This window comes from Trematomus bernacchii, unplaced genomic scaffold (genome assembly GCF_902827165.1).
Source record: "Trematomus bernacchii unplaced genomic scaffold, fTreBer1.1, whole genome shotgun sequence".
NCBI lineage: Eukaryota > Metazoa > Chordata > Actinopteri > Perciformes > Nototheniidae > Trematomus > Trematomus bernacchii.
Genome location: NW_022987648.1, coordinates 3991396 through 4015159, shown reverse-complemented (window position 1 = coordinate 4015159; position 23764 = coordinate 3991396). Strand labels below are relative to the sequence as shown.

Here is a 23764-nt window from a genome sequence, read left to right as displayed (position 1 = left end):
GCACAAGAGTAGATGTACACAGGGGGAAAGTCTCATGCCTGGATCTGACATTAGTGTCAAACTGTTTGGTTCATACATGCGAATGGTTTGTTTTGAATAACTCCACAGTAGGAAGTGACCATTATCCAGTGCTTACTAAAATGAATACTAATGTATATATGCAGGAAAGAGGTGTAATAACCAGGTGGTGCTTTGCTAAAGCTGATTGGGGGAAATGTAGGATATGGTGTGAGGAGTCGGTACACCTGCTAACATCAGAGGGAAGCATAGAGGTCATTACAAGCCAAATAACGCAACATATACTAAATGCAGCAGAGAATAGTATACCCAAAACAACAACCAAGGGTAGGAAGAAAGTGGTGCCATGGTGGAATGAGGAATGCAGCAGGGCTATTAAAGAGCGAAATAATGCATTTAGAGAATTAAAGAAAAACATGACACAAAATAATGTTATAGAGTTTCAAAGGTAAAGGGCAGCTGCTCGAAGGACAATCAAATACACAAAAAAAAGAACATGGAGAGCATTTTGTTCTACCATTGGCAGAGGAGTACAATTAGGTGATGTCTGGTCCATGTTTAAGCGGATGAGTGGGAAAAGGAAATCCATTAAAATTCCAGCTTTGGTTGATGGGGAGAGGCTGGCAGTGACAGATAAAGAGAAGGCAGATATGTTAGGAAGGACACTTGCAGCAGTACATAGTGGGGAACATCTCAGTGATATTCATAGGCAGCAAAAACAGCAATTACTAGCAGAGAATGAAAACGTGAAGGAGAAGAGACAGGATAATAGGTCAGCTCTGGATGTGGAATTTACAATGTCAGAACTCAAAATAGCCTTACAAGGTACAGGATATACAGCCCCAGGACAAGACCAGCTATGTTATGCTATGTTTAGACAGTTACCTATGGAAACTATGACAATGGTGCTGAGTCTTTTCAATAAAATCTGGAGAGAAGGAGATATGCCAAGTTTGTGGAAAACAGCAGTCGTGCTACCATTCAATAAGCCAGGGAAAGATACAGCTAACCCTAGTAACTACAGACCAATAGCTCTTACATCACACCTATGTAAATGGATGGAAAAGATCATTGTCCGTAGGCTCTCACATGTACTGGAGCAGAAAGGGCTGCTGAGTAGTTTTCAGAGCGGATTTCGTAAAGGGCGGTCCACAATAGATGCTTTAGTAAGAGTGAGTAATGATGTGGAAAAAACATTGAAAATGAAAGAGATAATGGCAATAGTGTACTTTGACATTGAAAAGGCGTATGACTCTATGTGGAGGGATGGGTTACTGATCAAATTGAGTAGAATGGGTATTGGAGGGAGAATGTACAATTGGGTAAGGGCCTTTTTAACAGACAGGACATTTAGAGTAAAGGTTGGAGCAGATATTTCCAATTATTTTGAAATAGAAAATGGTATTCCCCAAGGGAGTGCAGTCAGTCCAATATTATTTAACATCATGATTAATGATATATTGCCATGCTTAGACACATGCATTCAATCGGCTCTATACGCAGATGATGGGGCTATTTGGATGAGGGGAAGAAATGCCCCATACGTAATGGAGAATATAGCTAGAGCGATTAAACAAGTGGAGAGGTGGTCATATAACTGGGGATTCAAAATGTCAGAAAGCAAATCATGCTACATGGTATTTACAAATAAAAGCAAGATTGATGGCCAACAGCTAACACTATATGACCGTCCAATGACAAAGGTGAATGAGTTCAAATACCTAGGACTGTGGTTTGATAGCAAATATACATGGAAAATGCATATTAATCAAGTGGAAACAAAATGCAAAAAAGTATTAAATGTATTGCGAGCTGTAGCTGGATGCAACTGGGGCGCAGACAAACAAGCATTAATAGACATTTACAGATCAATGTTGAGGTCCACAATAGACTATGGTTGTATAGTGTATGGAGCAGCAGCAAAAACATCGCTTTTAAAATTGATAGAATACAATATAAAGCATTGCGGTTGTGTATTGGACTGATAAAGTCATCCCCTATCAATGCAGTTCTGATAGAAGCAGGAGAGACACCTCTGGAGATCAGAAGAGAGAAACTTGCTCTGTCATACTGGGTCAGGCTACAAGGAAGTGGAGAAGAAAATATTTCAAACAGAATATTACAGGATTGCTGGGAATATGCAAAATTCCAGGGACGTGGGTTTGGCTAGTAAGGAGAGAAGGAGGGCATATGGAGTGGAGACCATCACGTTTGCCAAAGCAACCCCATTTAGTCGTGTTCCCCCATGGCTTTTCCCAGAAGCTAAAATAGATATGAGTATTGTAGAAAGGAAAAAAGAGTGGCAAATAAATGAAGTGGGAATTAAAACAAGTATGTATCTGAATGAAAAGTACTACAATGACCTACAAATGTACACAGATGGTTCTAAGAACAAGGAAGAGTGTGTTGGAGTTGGTATATACATCCCAGACTTTAAAATATCTATTTCAAAAAGAGCGTCTGATCAATTATCAGTGTACACAGCAGAAATGCTTGCTGTAATAATAGGATTACGGTGGGTTGAAGAGGTCAGACCAGATAGGGTGGTGATGTGCACAGATTCATTGTCCATATTACAAAGCATACAATCAACAACAACTGCCAGAGAAGACATTCTCATAGCACTGAATCATAGCCTGTTAAGACTTCACAGAGGCGGTATAGATCTGCAGTGAAAGGGAACGAGTGTGCTGATAAATGAGCAAAAAGTGCAAAAGGAAATCACATTACCAGTTCAACTTGGTAAAGGGGAAGGAAAAGCAATAATTAAGAAAAAAGGGATGGAGATCTGGCAGAAAAGGTGGGAGAAAGGCCAGAAAGGCAAAGACTATCACAAAGTACAAAAGACAAGTACAATTAATATTTATAAAGAAAGAAACAGAAGGGAGGAAATCACGATCGCTAGACTCAGAATAAATCACACAGCATTGAATGGTACGCTGTATATCATGGGGAAAAGTGACAGTGACAAGTGTGGGAACTGTGGAGTAAAAGAAGATGTAGAACATATCTTGTTGCATTGTGACATCTATAAAGCGGAAAGAGAAAAACTAAAGGCTAAAGTTTTAGAGGCAGAGAGGGAATGGAGTGTGGTTGGTGTTTTGGGAACAAAAGGAGAGGGAGTAAGAGCTACCAGAAAGGCACTGTTTACATTCTTGAGTGAAACTGGGGTAGGAAAAATAATTTAACATTAGGTCAGGAAGGAATATAGATTTTTATTTTTGTTTTATTTATTTCATGTTTTTTGTTGATTTATTTAGATTAGATCATAGGTTAAAGAGTTGGTATGATATGATGATTCATACTCATGTACAGTAGGTGGCGGTATGCACCTTCTAAATTGTTTGCAATCCGCCAAAAACGAAGAGAAGAAGAAGAAAAAGAATTCATTTAAGTGCTGCACACAACATGGAGGAAAAGAAATTGTAAAGGTCAGTCATCTTTTTACATTAAATAACGCTCAGTTGCAGCAAAACCTGCCTTCATTGTTAGTGTATTAGTTATGTTAATACTGACCCTCAGGTAAGTGGAGACATTAACCCTTGTGACGTGTTAAACCTTACAGTTACATGATGTAACGGTGATGTTTTGCTAACATGCTAATCATACCGGAATACTTTCATGTAACACTCTGTTTATAAATGCGTGGGATTAAAAACGGCGTGTTAAGTTTAACATGTAATTCAAATGCAGAAATGCAGATATGTATTTCGTATAATACTGTAGTAGTTATTATAGCTCAGTATAATACATAATAAAGCTGAATAAGTACTCAGATCTTGTAAGTAAAAATAAGTAGTACCAGAGTGTAGGAATACCCAGTTACAAGTAAGAGTCTTGCAATACAACGTTACTCAAGTAAAAGTACAAAAGTATTATCATCAAACTATAGTTAAAGTAGCGACAGTAAAAGTAGTCATTGTGCAGATTGGTCCATTTCAGAATAATATATATGATATGTTTTATAATGATTGATCATGAAAGTGTTCTCAAAGCTGGTAAAGGTGCAGCTAGTTTGAATGACTTTGTATACTGCAGGGTAGCTTGTGAATTTACTCCAGGTGGAACTAAAGTCTGATTTAACACTTGATTATATTTCACATCATTCATCCACATCTGGAAAGTAACTAAAGGTATTAAATAAATGTAGGCATAAAAGCACACAATTTACCTCTATAATGTAGAAGTATAAAGTACTTCAAGATTTACTCATGTACAGTACTTGAGTAAATCTACTTGGTTACTTTAACGAGGCTTCACTAACACCTTGTCCTTCCTCAGCTGCTGGCAGGTCTGACCGCAGGGACCATGATCTGTCTCCTCCTGTCCAGGGGGCTTCTTCCTGGGACACAGCTGTGCTCTGTCCCCCGGCAGAGGCTCCATAGACTGGCTTCACTCCAGAATGTCAGAATGCTAACTCCAAAGAAAGTCCAAAGCTTACTTTACCCCTTCAGTCAGATGGAGCCTTACCTGGACAGGTACTGTATTTTCTGTCCACATCCGGACAGTGTTGGAAGAAGTACTCCATTACTTAAGTAAAAGTACAAATACTATGGTCTTAAAATACTCCACTAGAAGTAAAAGTCCCGATTTTAAAATGTTACATAAGTAAAAGTACAAAAGTGAGTGATAAACATTCATCTGTTTGTCATCTTAAAATCTACTTATTTATCTAAATAGTTATCACCGTAATAAACCTTATCGAATTTTGTCTTACTGTACAATATTTAATTTGACATTCTTTTCTTGTATATATCATATTCTATTTACGTGTATATAGACGAAGTTCTTGCACTATTTTTGTATTTGTTTTTTTGTATTTTATTATATATGTTGCATTGTTGGAGGAGCTCGGGTCAGAAGAATGTAATTGCCATTTCTACACTGTAGCTTATGTGCATAGGACATTACAACCTTTGAAAAGCGTTAGCATCAAAATATACTTAGAGTGCACTCTTTACCTTGGCATTGCTTTGTCTCTTCATTATAGCAGAGGCTTGAGTAAAGCATTTCCAAGCAGTAAAAGCAGGAAGTGAAAGGACTCATTCTGCACAATGACCCATTTCATAATAACATCAAATACAGAAGAATTATCAGCTAAATGTTCGTAAAGTATCAAAAGTAAAAGTACATGTTAACAGAAGGGATCCTTTGACAGTATATTATTATTATGGTTATTGTATCATCCTGTCTTTACACATGTAAGTAACAGCATTTTAGTATTGCAGTTTTCTCAATGTGGACCAAATGTAGGTACTGAAAATACCGTGCAGATTAGTAGTACAGTACTGCATTGTACCATTTTGTCATACGTCCAACGTAACTGTGTTAAAGTAAATGTAGTGGAGTAGAAGAAAAAAGTGGCATAAAATGGAAATAAGTAAGGTACAAATATGTCAAAAGTACCAAAGTTCAATACCTGAGTAAATGTACTTTGTTACTTTTAACGACTGCATCTGGGATGTTTGACTAGATGATTCTCTACATGTTTTCCTTCATCTCCCCTGAATGTGATTTGTATAAAGTGAAATGGAATGCCCCTTTCAGGTCGATTGACCGGTCTCAGTTCCAGCACTTCCATCCCAGCGTGGAGGACATGATGAAAGCAGAAACTCTCTTCCTCTCCTCGCCGTCTCATAAGATCGATTACTGCATCTCTGCAGAGCGGTTGGACCATGTTCCTGTCCTGAAGCCACCAGAGGTCAGTGGGCAGCCCCCTCTCACTGTTATCCCCCCAGCTGTGCAGTGTTTTGGCATCTGGTACATTCAAACCCATGGACTCCTCCGACAGACTTCCTGGTTGTTTTTCATGTCTAACCTAAAGCAACTCCTCCCAACAACCCTTGTGTTGTTCACATGCAGTGTGAACGCCTGCTTAAGGCTACCGGTGTCTTATTAAAGGGTACACAGAGAGAGTAGAGTTTGTGTAAGCTACAATTTAAATAATTCATGATGCTGTGGCAGTGTGCAACAAATTGTTCTTTGAAGAAGCCAGGCAGTGAAGAATGTACCCCGGGTCTCGCAAATCTCCCCTTCATCTGATAAAGTGAAACTGTAAATACAATTACAAAAATATTCAAATTGATTGCACATGCAAGGACATTTTCTTACATCACAGTTGCTGCAAACCTTTGTGTTTGCACTGTATGACAACTGTGATGTTGATGAATTGATAGTTGGATTACCCTGTGTTCTCTTATGCTCTCCGTGTCCACCATGAGCAGATGTTGTGTCACTTTCAGATTTGCATTTCTCAAACTCTGCATTAGTCCATGTCATAGGCACATCAAACACAGGTGCAGTTATTCTGTAATGAACATGTGTTGTAAAAAGCACCCAAACTCTAGCGTTAAACCCTTCATATGTCACTCTGAGAGCACAGACTCGCCGAGTTTCCTGAGTTTGGAAGTCATGTTTCAGACTTTGTTGTGCTCCTTAGCCTAATGTGGAAACCACACAGATGTGTTTTGTTTTATTGCTATGACCAGCAAGTTTGACTTGTTTTTCTGAATTAAGGGGACGTCCAGATGAGTTGTACATGTCAGGGGAACTCAATTTCTGGATGTTCTTATGACACATGAACGCAGCACAGAGTGAAACATAATATGTGTATCCGCTACAAAAATGTAAGCAATCCTGCTGACAGACAGACAAAAAATGTTTGTTGGTGAGATTGTAGCTTCTTCTTCTAAACCCATGCTGTTTCACATTGTCCTTCCTCAGCTCGAAACGTGGACACTCAGTGTGTGAAAAAGGAAGCGTAATGTCTCTGCAGCCTCATACATAATGAAGCATGAGTTGACAGCTGATAATGCATGAGCAGATATGTAACCTTACAGACAGTGGTGTTCAGCAGGGGCTTCAGAATGGAACAGTGTTGGTAGGACAGCGGGGGCTCAGTCAATCCCCTCTCCGCTCTGTCACTGATGATGTATGTGAGCTCCCTGCATCCATCTGTCTGTCTGAGAGAGTGATGAGCCGCTGCTCCCCCCCCCCCCCCCGTCAGAGCAGGTGATGGTAAATGGACTGCATCTATGTAGTGTTTTAACATATACAGGAAAGCTTTCACCCATTCACACACATCCATACAGAGGCACACGGGAGAATAACACACGCACACGCACACACACATGTTCACTGAATGAAAAACATCTGAGAGAGCTTTAAAAGTTTCAATCAACAACTTTTTCTCTTTATTTATCATTCCGAAGTGGATTGCAAGATGGCTGTAGAGTAATCACCAGCATTTCAATTGGTTCCCTCGCTGTTACGGTGAAATCTGCCCAACTCTGGTTCCAAATTAAGGCTCTATTTACTTAATATATACTTTGAGCTGTGTCTATACTTATGAAGGTATTACATTAATAACACAGACACTCTTTAGTCTTAACCAGAACTGCAAACTCCTGTTGTTACCTTTAACAATAAAATCCCTTTACATAAAACCTGACCACTGCTGAGCAGCTGAGCGTCTCGCTAAGAGGCAACTCAACCTTATAGAGAACAGTATCTCTCCCCAGGTAGCAGAACGTGATAAAAAGCGTTCTTTTTCAAAGTGATTGGTCTGAATTTGCCACAGTGGCCCAACAGTTATTATTGGATAAGCTAGGGGGGCTAATTGTCTGTTGTCTGTTGCTCAGAGATTTGTATTGACGGGAAACCCTGCCTTTCATGAAGCATATTCAGGCAGCAGCCTATACACCAACACTGAAACACATGAGCACATACTACAGTTTAAAAAAGCAGAAATAAAATCTGAGCTGACAGAAAATGCTCCGTTTTAGTTTAATAAAACGAAAGGTGGCGCAGTGGGTTGTGCGTTGGTGTTCGGATCAGGGGGTCACAGGTTCAAACCCCACTGCAGTCAGCATGTCGTTGTGTCCCTGAGACACTTCACCCCAAATTGCTCCTGTGGGGATTGTCCACAGTATTGAGTATGTAAGTCGCTTTGGATAAAAGCGTCTAACAAGTAACATGTAATGTAATATGATGTAATACACACAGTTAAGCTCACATACACTTTTTTATGAACATATAGGGCACTTCTCTGCCACATATTCTCCGTAAAAAAGGCCTGATGGTTATTTTTGGCCGACCCCATGTGACTGTTTAAAGGTCACGCCCACACAGGAGACCAAGTTTGGTTTAGAACAAATGAAGAAAGTGAAAACCATAAAGCAGATTCAGGCAGTAGGCGTATAGATTCACACTAAAAGTATTATCCTACAGAACAGTACAGCTCTATGAGAAGAGATAACATCTGATCCTTTACAACAAACACTATATGCTCTTTTTAGATTTTACTAACAATGTAATCCTGCTAGAAATCCCTAATTTATGGAAATGTACCAGTAATCAGATTTGTTATGTACCTGTAATGGAATACAGTTAACATTTTTTGTATTCTGATGACCTAATCCTGTCACATGTAATCCGTTCCTCCAATAGCCTGCATGTCATTGAGTCACTATCATTATCACAGTGTAATGTCATTTAACACAATATTTCAAAATAAAGCAGCTTGTGTTTATCTCCAGGTGTGTTTCATCGGCAGGAGCAACGTGGGCAAGTCCTCTCTCATCAAAACTCTGTTCTCCCTCACTCCGGAGGTAGAGGTCCGAGTGTCCAAAACTCCTGTGAGTACCCACAATGCACCGTGTGTTTCTTTCCTTTATTATTCTGTTGATAATGTAAGGCTAAAGCTCTTTTATACACGAAGGGTCACCTGTGTGTGGAACCTCACTACCTACAAAGTTCAAAAGTATTGTTTAGTTATTTGGTCAGAGTTGACTTGTATATCTTTGTTTTAATTTAAATGACTAACATACATTTGTTTCCTTGTGTCTGATTTAATTTGACCAATGTTATGCTTGTCAGTTCTTTATTTCTTAACCTAAAATGTTTGCAGTGTGCCTTTGGGACTCTTAGAAATAGTAATATTAATAACAATGACACACTGCTCATCAGATGGAACATATATAAGTGTAACATTGCATTACATTAAATTGAAATCCAGCGCCTCACACACATCACCAGTGTGATTTAAAGCGTGTGATTCCTCTCTTTGGTTTGTCATGATACCTGCATGTGCCATCCGACCTCTGCAGCTCATCCAGAATGCAGCGGCCCGTCTGGTCTTCAACCTTCCTAAATTCTCCCACACCACACCGCTCCTCCGCTCCCTTCACTGGCTTCCAGTAACTGCTAGAATCCACTTCAAGACACTCTGGTACTTGCGTACCATGCTGTGAATGGAACTGGCCCTTCCTACATCCAGGACATGGTTAAACCATACACCCCAGCACGTGCACTCCGCTCTGCATCAGCCAAACGGCTCACTGCACCCTCACTGCGAGGGGGACCCAAGTTCCCATCAGCAAAAACACGTGGGTTTGCTATCCTGGCTCCAAAATGGTGGAATGAGCTCCCCATTGACATCAGGACAGCAGAAAGCTTACACATCTTCTGGCGCAGACTAAAAACTAATCTCTTTCGACTCCACTTCAAGCAATAGAATTACTAACAAAGCACTTATATACTAACAAAGGACTGGCTTATCTAAAGCCAGTTGAGTAGCACATGAAATGTTTTGGCTCTATGAAACCTGATGTACTTATATGATTCTGTTTTCTTCAAGTTTGTATCTTCTTGGTCAAGACTCTAATGCACTTATTGTAAGTCGCTTTGGGTAAAAACGTCAGCTAAATGCAATGTAATGTAATATATGTCTAGTTTAGTGGGAATGCTGATACAGCATTCCAACTATATGTAATGCTACGGACAAAAAGTTTATTATTCCGCCGACTTATTTTGGCCTTCTTCTCCTCCCACATTCAACATCGCAGAAACTCCGTTCAAACATCAAAACGTTCAGCTCGGTCGGGAATCGCAGGCTATTACTTTTATCATTCATAACTTTCATAATTCCAGAGATACATCCCATAATACATCACATTTTTAACATTTTAACTTTAACATTGCGCAGCTCGTTAAGGCAGAGTGCGTGTGGAGAGTGGAGCAAATCTTGAAATTTGCCTTTTATTTTTTTTAAACTGCCATAATTCCCAAACCCTACATTCCTGAGACATAATTTTTCATGACAAATGTAGGAAAACATCTCGTAGCTTGAAAAATGACAAATAATTAAGCAAAAATAATTAAACAAAATGCCTCTTGAGGGCATGAAGTGACAAAAACGTTCAACATGTCTCCATTAAAACCCATTGTAATTTCAGGCTGATATTTCCTCACAGCAGCAGCCGCACACCTTTAGTTAAACTGCCAAAAAGGCCACATTATTAACCCGAAAGTACACAAAGATTACACTTCAGATACTCAACTTCCTTGACATGCTTCACGTTTTGAAATTTCACAGATATCTGTTATCGTTCTTCCACAAAACGTTCACATGTAAGAGGTTTATCTCATTCAGAACAAACCTTTGATCTCTACAGAGCTCGTTAGCTCAACTATAAACACCTGTGTAATGGAACACGATGATGTCATCACTCCAACTGACATGCTCAGAGCAGCATCTCTCTCTCTGCCACACACAGACACACACACACTCTCTCTCTCTCTCTCTCACACACAATGTTCCAAACGGCCCAAAACTTCACAGGTTTGGTAACGATGCAGCCATCAACGCATCTAAGCGTAGTATGGGGTGTTATCAAATGCCGTTGCCATGGCGACAGACCACTCGCCATGAAACACGATGTCGCTGTAAGTCCAATGGACACGGTCCAATCGTCCCCCAATCTTCACTTGTATATCACCGGTCCATGCCTCAACAGCTCTACACCAAATCTGAAATCTCACCATATGCCGTTTCCATGGAAACGCATCCCTCGCCATAAAACACGATGTCCCTTTAACTCCTATGAAAATGTTCAAAAAGTGCTCAAAATTCACATGTGTGCTAACAGTCCAGCCGTGAAGACATCTACGAGACAGCTATGAGATTTCTTCAAATGCCGTTGCCATGGCAACACAATGCTCGCCATGAAACACGGTTTTCTCATAACTTCAGTGAAAATGCTTCAAACGGCCCAAAACTTCACAGGTTTGTTAACGATGCAGCCATCAACGCACATACGTATTATGGGGTGTCATCAAATGCCGTTGCCATGGCGACAGACCACTCGCCATGAAGCACGATGTCGCTGTAAGTCCAATGGACACGGTCCGATCATCCTCCAAACTTCGCTTGTATATCACCGGTACAGCCCTCAACAGCTCTATGTCAATTATGGGGTTTCTTCAAATGCCGTTGCCATGGTAAAACAAGGCTCGCCATGAAACACGGTTTTCTCATAACTTCAGTGAAAATGCTCCAAACAGCCCAAAACTTCACAGGTTTGGTAACGATGCAGCCATCCACACATCAAGCGTATTATGGGATGTCATCAAATGCTGTTGGCATGGTGACAGATCATTCACCATCAAGTTAGTTCAAAAGTTTGCAGTTCAAATATTCTGCTGCTTTTCCAAGCCTTTTTACTTTATTTTCCTCTCTCTCTCTCTCTCTCTCTCTCTCTCTCTCTCTCTCTCTCTCTCTCTCTCTCTCTCTCTCTCTCTCTCTCTCTCTCTCTCTCTCTCTCTCTCTCTCTCCTCCTCAGGGTCACACTAAGAAGATGAACTTCTTCCGGGTGGGCAGAGCCTTCACCATCGTGGACATGCCGGGGTACGGACACAGATCGCCCAAAGACTTTGTGGATATGGTGGAGCCGTACCTTTTCACCAGAGAGAAGTAAGAATAAACCTCATTCATACTTCTCAGGGGTACATATAATATAGTTAATTATTATGTCTTTATTGATCAGGGATTATACATAAAATTACATTAAAGGTGCGGTAGGTAATTTTGGAGAAACCAGCTCGAGTGCGCTAGAATCTGCCTCTTCCTTCAGACTTCCTTACAGAGCCCCTCCTCCAACACACACGAACGCACACATGACCAATGAGGGCACGAGATAAGTTTGTGCACAGATGGAAGGCTGACAGGCAGGCAGGCCATCCAGTTATTTTAGCCGGGCTGGCTAAAATGATTGGTCGTGCTTTTTACAGCGCTAAGGCTTCCACAGATGACATTTTTTGTATGTATTTATTGTCAAAGCATTTAATGTATTCATTGCTATCGGGATGTTAAGAGCATTCCATGGAATATAACAAAAAGTGTTTCTGAAATAAATTACATACCCCACCTTTAATCTCAAAGAGAGAAAATGTGCTATATACGATACGATACGATATTACTTTATTTGTCAGATCAAGTCTGAAATTTGACTTGCGTCACAGCAGCTCCATGTCCAACATCAACAGACAAATATCCAGACACAAATACATGAAACACAAACAACAAACATTTAACATAACAGCAATCAGTGAGAGAAAACATGCTCAAAGAGCCTTCAGCGTGCATTTGATCTGCATTCAGCTCTGTATTTACTGAGAGGATTGACTGATGCACAAAGGCGTGCTTCAGTCTGACTTTATTGAATCGTGGGACCCTGTATCTCCGATTAGATGGTAGCAGTTCATATTCACTGTTCAGAACATGCTTTGGGTCAGAGATTATGTTGTTGGACAGCCTCACTAGGTTGTTATATGCCAGATTAAAACTAAAAGCTCATTTCCATCTGCAGAACTAAGGTATTTGTGTTATTATTATTATTATGCAATTAGCTATTTCTTTTTATCATGCAGCTATTATGATGCATTGTCAAAAGGTTAGGTAGTTACCTTTTTTTTGACATAATAGAAAATGTTGTAATATGTTAAATACCCATTTGTAAATGTATGCTGTCAGATAGATATAGTAAGAAATACAACATTTTACTTATGTACCCCTGAGATGTATGGAGAAGAAGAATGAAGTAGCAAAGTTGTACTAAATTACAGTACAGAGGGAAATACACTTAGTTACATTTCTGCACTTTTCCAATTGTATTTTGCACAACCCTGTTAGGAGAAATCTGCATGCAAATATATGTTATGCTTATGAGGTCTGTTTCTGTGTTTTCCATGACTCTGACAGAGGGATATTTGTAATATCAGGCCTGCTACCATAAGTTTAAAAGATCTCAGTTTTCTTCGGATTGCTCCACCTGTGGACTGTGACCGGCTCCACAAGGTGGCGCTGTAATAATGCAGCTCTCATATCTGGATTACAGTTTCTGTAGCAATGATGAGCAGACCACTTAAGACCCTGTATATTAAGAAAAGGAATGATACTTTATCCAAAGGGAACGGAGTTTTTTATTTTTCTAGTGTACTAACCAATCTGGAGATTTGAATTTTCTTATTTTAATAACCTTAAAGGACCTTAATAAGAACTGATCAGTCACTTCCTGCTCTTTGTCCTATCTCTGTCTCCTCAGTCTGGTGAGGACCTTCCTGCTGGTCGATGGCAGCGTTGGTCTGCAGCAGGCCGACCTGATCGCCATGGAGATGTGTGAGGAGATCAGACGTCCATACGTGGTAGGACACACACACAGAGGGGTGGGGGGGGGAAAGAGCCCAATATCTCTGGCTCCAACTTCTCAACTGTGAATGTTTTGTAAGGATGCTCCGATCGATCGGCCGTCGATCATTATCGGCCGATATTCACTCTTAATAGTGTGATTGATGCTCTCTATAAAGGCCGATCAGGAGAGCCGATCAGATGACGCAAAATACATGAAACCTTTCCCTGTGCGCTGCAAAAGAAGCTCGCCAAAATGGCTTCACCGGTCTGGCAGTTTTTCAAGGTATCCGAAAAAGACAATAAAATAGCTATATGAAGCGCATCATTTATTGAAAAATGAATCTGAACTTTTCGATCTGTTACGATTATAAACTGAAACAATATAAAAATGAGCCCCATTAACTGAGTTTTAAACATCAGCATATTACCGGTCATAGTCCGGTAATTACCTGCTAACGGAATCTCTGCTACACAATTCACAATACAACACTTTAAATGGAAGATCCCCATAGCCCCCACCCATCCTATGATCGGCCCCAAAATCTGATCGGAGCATCCCTAATGTTTTGTGTTGCATTAGCCTTCTACAGTTGAAAAGTTGTGAAGTCTCTTGGTTTTGACCGGAAACGATACATTTTAACAGATCACTTTGAGAACATGTGATGAGCAGTTTTCACCATGCCAAACATTTGTAAGGTTGATAGATAAATCAATAATGACAATAATCCCTTGTTGCTGCCATAAAACACTTACATAAATGCTGCTTCACTGTGACACACACTTCAGTTGGACTTTATTTACAAACTCTTGCCTGATAGCAGTTGTGTGTGTGGTGAGAGTTGGGATTGTTTGAATGTAAACATGGGAATCATCAACACTAACGTAGTCACACAGAGACTTTGAGCAGCTCCAGGCTGTAATAGGATGATCTAATATTCTAATATTGCTGACAGACAACAGCGTTTAGTTCACCTTCTGCATTTGGATCAAACTAGGTTCTCAATGCAAACTGCACTAGGTTTTGTTTGGAAACCATCAAAGACCATCACTGCATTTACGTCTGCCCCAAACTGTGGGATGAAAACTGACTGAATGTAAACTTGTGGTAGCACCCTAAGGCCCTGTGTTCAATCAATCAATCAATCAATCAATCAAAGTTTATTTATATGGCCCAATATCGCACATTCTACATTTGTCTCAGTGGACTTTACAGTTTATACAGAATATGACAATATGACACCCTCTGTCCTTAGACCCTCACATCGGACAAGGAACAACTTCCAAAGAAACCCCACAGTTTAAAGGGGAAAATGGGAGAAACCTCAGGGAGAGCAACAGAGGAGGGATCCCTCTCCCAGGACGGACAGACGTGCAATAGATGCCGTGTGTAAATTAAAAAGATAATACATTTACAACATAGGTAGTCCAAACGCTAGAAAACATAATGTGTCTATTCAGAAGATAAAGATCGATCCAGGAGGATGTCAACAATCCTCTGGCTGCCATCAGAGAAGTAGTAAGGTGAGCGTCAGGCAGCAACAGCCACGACTCAGGATGCAGGACTAGACAGACACCAAAGACATTTCAGGGATGCTGGGTTATTTGTTTCTTTTAGTTTTCATGGCGTGGGGAGAGCTTTCTATCTTTCATATATCTTGACAACCGATCACCGCTGTTCTACGACCGACTAGCATAGTTCCTTTTTATTATCTCTTTGAGCTATTCACTATTTGTTTGACATTGTTTTTTTCACCATAAGCACAACCTGAAGATGCTTGCTCTCACTTTGTTCAAATGAGCTTTAGCGCTCAGGCAGAAACCCCCAGAGCGATCTGTGTACTGAGATAAAAGTACAGCACTCGACAGGTCTGCTGAAAGAAACACGTTTTTTGGTCTTTGTTATGATAGTTTCTGTTTGACAAACACGGCCAAAAACAAGCTTCCAATGTATACACTGATGTCACAAGCTCTTTCCTGAAATGTTGATTTTCTACCTGAAGTGCTCGTAGCGGCCGAACATAAAACTGTGTTGTGCTCTGAAAAGAGACAGTGGGTGTGCACCTTTATTGCTGCGGCCGCATCAGATGCCATGAGCTCTCTCATTGAAAACTACGGTGGCCGACAACGGCCCAAAACATTCTGCAATGACATAGGAGGGAATCATGTGATCACATTGTTTAAATAAACCCATAACACATTTTAGGTGACAGAGGCAGTTGGCCAACTTTATAATGCCGAACGTCACCAAGTGCTCCAGTCCCAGCTGTGTGCGTCACTTTTTAGCGTCCCCGTTTCCATTGTGTTGTGAGCTTCTTGCAGCGTTTCGTTTATGCAGTGGTTTTATTTATCGCTGCGCATGTTTCATTAAGTTGGTAAAGTTGTTTCTGCATTTGTCTTCGCACAGTTCTTGTTGTTTAATTTGCATTGTACTCCTGTCTGTTTCTACAAACATTTACTATCTGTACACTACTGTAGTAGATACACTGACTTAAGTCATTCATTTAACCATTCATACTATCTGAACTCTCCCTTTAATGCTAACCCCCCCCTCTTCACATTTGACTCATATCTCTTACAGACCCTTATCATTATGTCCACAGTGAGTTAATGCTGAGCGCTCTCACTCAGCTATTTAAAACTGCTGTCCCCTCTGAGCGTTATAATGAAGCCCCCTACACCCCCTCCTCCCCCCTGCAGTCAATTATTCATGCTCTCTGGTTGTTAAACACTTGGACCATTATTAAGGCTGTGTCAGTGCTGCTGTGAACAGACTGAGTTGTTGCTCTGCTCTCCTGTGGCTATGGTATGGATACGATGCAGAGCATAATTAACAGCAGCTTGTTACATTATGAAGTACCAAATGACCAGTTTAAATGGATCAATTTAAATCTGTCCACTAATTCTCAGCATTCAATAGTATCTTCTGACAAGAGAAATACAAGTTCTACACTGCATCTTTTGAACTTTTGGGGGAATAGATGCAAACTAATAATATAGTCAGTCTATGGGGGATGACTAAAGCTAAATAACTGTCATTTTAGCTGTGGATTTATACATTAGTAAAAACCAACTTTGATTCTGATTCTGTTATTACTATCTGTTTGCTGACAGAGCTGTGTTCCTTTAAAGGACACCTATCATGCTATATTTGAACAATATATTGTAGGGCCATACCTATATAAAGTATATAAATATAGTTTTATTTTCAAAATACCAAACAGATCATGCATTTTAGCCATGCCTCATTTCGCTCCATTTGCTCTTTCCAGCACTGTTTTTGCAGGGGGCTGATTCTGTGAGCTGCAGCTGACCACGCCCCCCTGCAGGAGAGGGGAGCGTGCTCTGAACAGCTGCTGGGCTGTCAGAAGAGGGGGGAGATCTCCGTCCTCCGTGTTTTATTATATTATTATATAGAGTCGTTATTCATTTGTTTTAAAGCTCAATAAATAACAAAGAAGACCTTTGACCGGCACTTTTCTAATTTTGTCCGGAAGATTTAAACTTTAACGGACATCTTGACCGGCGAAAGAAAACCAACTGAAACTCTGCCGCACGGTCCCCTCGTTCCTTGGAAGAGGCGGAGAGGTGGGTGTTTGTCATCTGCTGGTGGACTAACCGGAGAGAATTACAGTGCTTGCCTCGACGGGGAGGGATTGCATTGAATTAAAGCAGGAGGAGCAAACGCTTGCCTCGGGGAGGGAGAAAAAAAACCACAGCGGAGAATAAACAGAAGGGTAACCATGGTAACCATGGTAACCATGGTAACCATGCGCGGGAAGTCTTCTTCGCTGCTTTTGTGGCAGACTACAGCGCCACTTACAGGCCTGGCATATGTACTACAGCGTCTCCAGCGCTTTCGAGCGGCAATGGCCGGCCGTGGCCCAACCCCACATTCCCCTGATCATGGATGTATAATAAGAACTGGATACAGCGTGGGAGGCGGGGCCTCATTCATTCCTATGAGAGTTGCTCATTCGCGCATGATGATAAAATGGCCCAACTTTTGAGAGAGCGAAACGTCACAGATTACCCGGCATGCCTGAGAAGTACCCGTATGTGTGCTCATAGTACATGCGCAACTTTAACCATGCCCCCCAAAATGCTCGTTCACATCAAGCACGTCCATTTGCGTACACGTAACAGCACCGCACGTTCATGACAGTATGGTAATGGATTGTTATTATGATGGATTTGATATTAACGAGGCGGCAGTTAGCAGCTAGCGGCTAGCTAGTAATTATGCTCATTTACACATCAATCGTTATGTACTTTTATATTACGCTGTAACAGGATCTAGTGATATCCAAGCAACAGCTTCATTTAGCATGAAAGAATTATTGCACTGTATATATATGTATGTATATATATATATATATATATATATATATACATATATATACATATATATATATACATGTGTATATGTATATACATATATACATATATATATACATGTATATATATATACATATATACGCATATATACGCATACGCATGATTGTCCATAGTTAATCGCGATTAATCGCAAATTAATCACACATTTTTTTATCTGTTCTAAATGTACCTTAGAGGGATATCTTTCAAGTTTTTAATACTCTTATCAACATATGAGTGGACAAATATGCTTTATATGTTTGTTTATTATCATTTGAACAATGACAAATATTCTCATGAATATTAAACACAACAACCTGAACATTACAAATATTCGCCTCAATTCAACCTGGAACCTCTCTCATACTGTGTGTGTGTGTGTGTGTGTGTGTGTGTGTGTGTGTGTGTGTGTGTGTGTGTGTGTGTGTGTGTGTGTGTGTGTGTGTGTGTGTGTGTGTGTGTGTGTGTGTGTGTGTGTGTGTGTGTGTGTGTGTGTGTGTGTGTGTGTGTGTGTGTGTGTGTGTGTGTGTGTGTGTGTGTGTGTGTGTGTGTGTGTGTGTGTGTGTGTGTGTGTGTGTGTGTGTGTGTGTGTGTGTGTGTGTGTGTGTGTGTGTGTGTGTGTGTGTGTGTGTGTGTGTGTGTGTGTGTGTGTGTGTGTGTGTGTGTGGCTCAAGGCATATATGCTCCAACGGGAGCTGCCTGGATGCTGCAATCATGTTGCGCGTACTATCCGTGCTGAGTGTGCTGACTTTTCGTACAATGTCCCACTGTCTGGCTACCTGCATAAAGTCAAGTGCTCGGCGCAGTTGTCGGCGAAATGTTATTGAAACAGCTCCTTATATCCGTTAGCGCAGCTAGCTAGCACCAGATGCTAACAACAACAACACGTAAGGTGTGCCTCGCTCGCGCGAGTCGCGCCACACATACACACTCCCTCCCGGTCCTCCCGATGGCCAGTCCGGGCCTGCCAGTGAGCGTGGAAGTGTGGTCTGCCACAAGCGGAGCTGTGCGGGGCTGTCAGCATCAGCTTGTCGATGGTATTTTAAACTCGATGCGCTCTGAAACTACGGCGGCCGAGGACAAAAAATACACATGCGTTAATCGCGTTAAAATAATTAGTGGCGTTAATTTTTTTTTGCGTTAACGCGTTATTAACGCGTTAACTTGACAGCCCTAATATATATATATATATATATATATATATATGCAGTGGCGGCCGGTCCATAGGGGCGCTAGGGGCGCCGCCCCACCTCTTCCCATATTGAAAAAAAAAAAATAAATAATAATTAAAATTAAAATTAAAAAAAAAATATATGTTTAAAAAAATATATATGTTTTTATTTTTATTTTTAATGAACAAGGTAAATATTATATAATTGGTATCAGTAAAATGTATAATCTACAATAAAATCTCGTTTAAAATTGTGTTACGATGTCTAAAGTTACTGATAAGTCACATGTTTCCTGCCTGGCCTTGCCCATGCACCTTCTCTCGTCTGGGCGCTAAGAGAGGAGCCTTCAACCAGTGCAGCAGCAGCCACCAGCAGCTGACTGTTGCTATCTGTAACGTGTAAACTATGCCGCGAAAATATAATTTCAGCCAATCAGCGTCGTCAAAGATGACGGTCACCGGGCGCCAATGTCAGCGCCCAGTGCAGTCTGTGAGTAGTTTGGACAGTGACTCGTATCCGGTTGACGCAGTAGTTGATGAGGATGGCTTCGTGTGCAGGTGGAGTCTCCGGACCTCGGTCCGCGCCTAATTCTGTTCAAGAGCTAATCTCCAATCCTTTCGAAAGGAGAAGTTTGGCAGATAAATTGTTGCTTAAAGACCTTGCACCGGACCAACCCGATTTGAATATATCGCAGCAATCTCGTGAAAAAGACAACATTTATACACGAGGCTTCACAAGTAGCTGGTACACAAGAAAGGCTTGGCTAGCTGGATGCAAACAGGTAAATGCTGTCTTTTGTTTCCCATGCTTGGATATCACTTTATATGTAGAGAGGAGGTTTCCCATGGTTGTTAGAAGTTTATTAATAAGTGGGCATTTATCACAGAAGTGATTGTTCTGTCTCCACGTTTGTTGCATTGTCTGTGATGTATTTTCCAACGGTTATAGCTCCTGTTCTGTCCCAGCAACACTACACGGTTTGCAGCTCCACCACATTTTTGGTTTATCTTCGGTGTCGCTTAAAATCTGCTTCCCATCGGACTAAAACCTCCACGTAATCTGAAGACAGATACTTGAAGTTATTTAAACCTTTTGCAAACTTTATGTTCTTTCTTGCTCTAGCCTTGCCAGTTACATTGTACATAACACATATATTATCATTATGCTAACTGGTTGTTCGTGTTAGACGATGTAGCTTTTTCATTTCTGAGTTATTGCTATATGTAAATAAGCCTGTTTGTAAATAATCCTCAGAGAAACAAAGAAAAAACACAATTTATGACATTTTGTGCTGTGGTTATTTTTTTTAAATTGCATTTATTCACAGTTCAGTTTGAAATGCTGTAGTGACTTGTATTGAACCACTTAAATATTTATAATTAATGCTACTGAAAAGATGCTATTAATTTTATATCTCACATGCAGTTCACTGTAAAGCTACTTGGTGAAGGTGTTGGTTCATAAAACATGAACAGTTTTAAGAAAGAAAAAAACAGACCAGTTCTGAGAACACAAATTCCTGGTAAAGTAGTAGATGTTCAGGTTGATAAATAATATTTTCCACACTGAAGATTATGGAGGTATTGATCAGTCTTCTCATATTTTTAAGCCTCGATTTCTCCTTTCCCCCCCCCCTCTAACATCACCAGAAGTCATCATTTAAGGGGTCATTTCTCGAAAAAAAATTTCGGGGGGAAACCCCCCGGACCCCCCGGGTAGGTCACTTACGGTACGTCAAGAGCCCCACCAAAAAAAAAGACCACCGGCCGCCAGTGTATATATGTATATATATACACATAAATATATATATATACATATATATACATATATATATATACAGTGCAATAAGCTTCTTAGTGCAATAAGAAGCTACAGGGACGTTAATCTACGTCGGTAATATTAACTTTATTTAATACAACATTTACGGTACAAGATTTAATAATACAGCCCATGTAGTATAATATTTTACAAATGATGAATTACAGCAAACATGTGCAATATATCCATTATTACAGCTCCGTGGGCTGGCAGTAAGGCGATATGGGTCCGTTCTTATTGTGCATCCATGGGTAAAGATAAACGCATGTAGTGCTGAACACGTAACATGAACGTGCCGGGCGGTGGGTTATATGCGCATTCATAATGCAGAGGGAAATAACTCTCAGAATAACGTTATTAGCACATTTTTACAACTTGAGGAACGAATGTTTTTAATAAGGGCTATACAAGTGTTCATACTGGGTAGTTTATTTAGTTTAAAAAAAATTATCCAACGATTTACAGACCACTCTTTCCCCATGTAAGTCAATGGGAAAAAGTGTTTCCGGGCCTGGCAACCAAAAGGAAGTGTAGTACCGCCGTTTGGCCAGCACGAATATTTTCATCTGAGTCCGGCGCACTTCCTGGGGGCTTGCCCCTGATAGGTGGAGAGTTGGCCCAATAGCCGTAGCGCCACCGTCCTGACGTCAGGACAGTGTTCAAATCTGGATCAGTTTTTATCAGATCCGTTGCAGCCCCTTTTTTTAGAGATTTGGGTATGGAGGAAAATAGAGAGGGTTGTGTTTTCTGACACTTGGTGAGTTTCCTGGAACACCGGGGACACATTCATGTATAAAAGACGTACAAAAGTGCATTTTGCATGATAGGTCCCCTTTAAGTCTGAGCTCTATTCTTTTGAGGGTAGAATTGTAATGTGTCACATGTTGCTGTGCAGATGGTGCTGACTAAGATTGACAAATCTGGAAATGGAACTGTGCTGAGGAACCTGATGAGTCTGCAGGATACTGTCAGAAGGAACACCACGAGCTGCTTCCCCCAGCCGCTGCTCATCAGGTCAGTCACTCTGTTTGTTCTCTACTTTACAATCAGCCTGCTGAGATTTGATATGTTAGTTCATAAACAAAGCTCAAACAAGTTCTGTGTGTGGGTATTAAAGCCATGTGCATCTTCTCCCTCTGTGCGTGCAAACACATTTCCAGGATCATATCAGTATTCAATTCAATTCAATTCAATTCAAGTTTATTTATATAGCCCAAAATCACAAATCCTATTTGTCTCAGAGGGCTTCACAAATCAACAAACACAATTGGCAATGTAAAACAATGTAAAAACAACAAACGTAATTTAAAAAGGAACATAACACAATGACACAAATACAGTTAGAGTACAATAATTAAAATTCCATAAAACGAAGGGTCCATGAGGATGTATACAAGGGGGTTTAAAACCAGTCTTAACTGTACGCTGTACTAAAGAGGAAAGTCTTTAACCTACTCTTAAATGTGTGGACACTGTCTGCCTCCCTAATCGTCACTGGAAGTTGGTTCCAGAGGAACGGGGCTTGGTAGCCGAAAGCTCTAGCACCTGACCTTTTTTTGTGGACTCTGGGAACCACCAACAGACCTGCACTCTGGGATCTTAATGCCCTAGAGGGGCAATAGGAGATTAAAAGATCCTGTAGGTAGGATGGTCCCTGACCATTGAGCGCTTTGTATGTGAGTAAAAGTATTTAGTGTCTCTACTGGGACATGTCTTCATACTTTAATGTTCAAAAAGCTCTTTATTCTTCTCATACTGCCTGTGCTGCAGCACCTCTTTTCACCCTCTGTCTGAAACCAGAGCCCAGTCTGCTCTGACTGGTTAGCTGGCTGGCTCTGTAGTGATTGGTCAACTGTTTAGATATTTTTCGAAGATGTCTCGCCCCTTAGCCTATGATGTACACTGAGTGCTAGCCAAAAGAAGTGCAAGTGTTACAGAGTGGGTTTTAGGAATGTTTCAATGTTTGATGGATGGTTGTGACTCTTTATTAATTCCATGCTCACGTGTTAAGATGGTAGGTTCCTCAATATCTCGTTCCACATATACTCTCGGCACTGGCTGTCTTTCAAATTTTGACAAAAATATTATTGTTGTTTTTTATTCTCAATTGGTTCTATATTTGTTTGTTTTTTCACTCACTCTTACATTATTGTTAACGTCTCTGTCCAATTGTCATGTTACACAAAACATTTGCAAAGCAGATTTTTAAACTAGTTAAAATCCAGAAATGTTTACATCCATGTTGATCAGCTTCCACTCCTCTTCCACTGCAGTATAGACTACTGTGTTGATACCTGTAGATCAGGAACACATTGTGTTGTTTGTCTTCTTCATCTGGTGAAAGGACAATCAGTAAAACAGCTCCAGTAGAAGAGGAAAAAGCATGTGTAACAAAAACATCATGTCATCCATCATTTTTACAGAGATCAATTCAGTTAATCAATTGAGCTGTTTGCAGTAATAACTGAGGATGTAATGTCTCTTTGTAATCATCCATAATTCAGAAGTCTCTCTCTCTTTGCAACAGCTCCCTGAACTTCTGCGGGATCTACCTGCTGCGCTGCTTCATCGCTCATGTAACGGGGAGCATCAGTTTGACAGACACCTCTCTCAGCTGACCTGAGGCCAGCGGACTGGGTGGAGCTGGGACTCGCCTAACTGTTATTTTTATTTCCTAATAAAATGTAAAACATTCACTGGTCCAGCGACCTTGTTGTACTAAAGTGGCCCTGATCCAGGAACATGATGATGATGATGATGATGATGATGATGATGATGATGATGATGCTGTCAACTGCTTTTAAGAGACCAGGGATTAATGAATAAGAGATGAACCTGGAGTAATATAAGACAAAAAAAAGACAACACCCAAACCGGACCACACTGTGGACGTGACCTGTCAATCACAAGTCCC

General features: G+C 40.6%; 1 protein-coding gene across 1 annotated transcript; it reads left to right on the top strand.

Moving 5' to 3' along the window:
- Positions 1-3393: 3393 nt before the first annotated feature.
- On the top strand, positions 3394-23546 carry gtpbp8 (GTP binding protein 8 (putative)). The gene is made up of 8 exons (XM_034134657.1): positions 3394-3449; positions 4300-4496; positions 5566-5719; positions 8556-8654; positions 11640-11770; positions 13401-13500; positions 21746-21864; positions 23378-23546. The coding sequence occupies exons 2-8, from the start codon at positions 4327-4329 to the stop codon at positions 23466-23468; spliced, it is 864 nt and encodes a 287-aa protein (XP_033990548.1). The 5' UTR covers positions 3394-3449; positions 4300-4326; the 3' UTR covers positions 23469-23546.
- Positions 23547-23764: the final 218 nt, after the last annotated feature.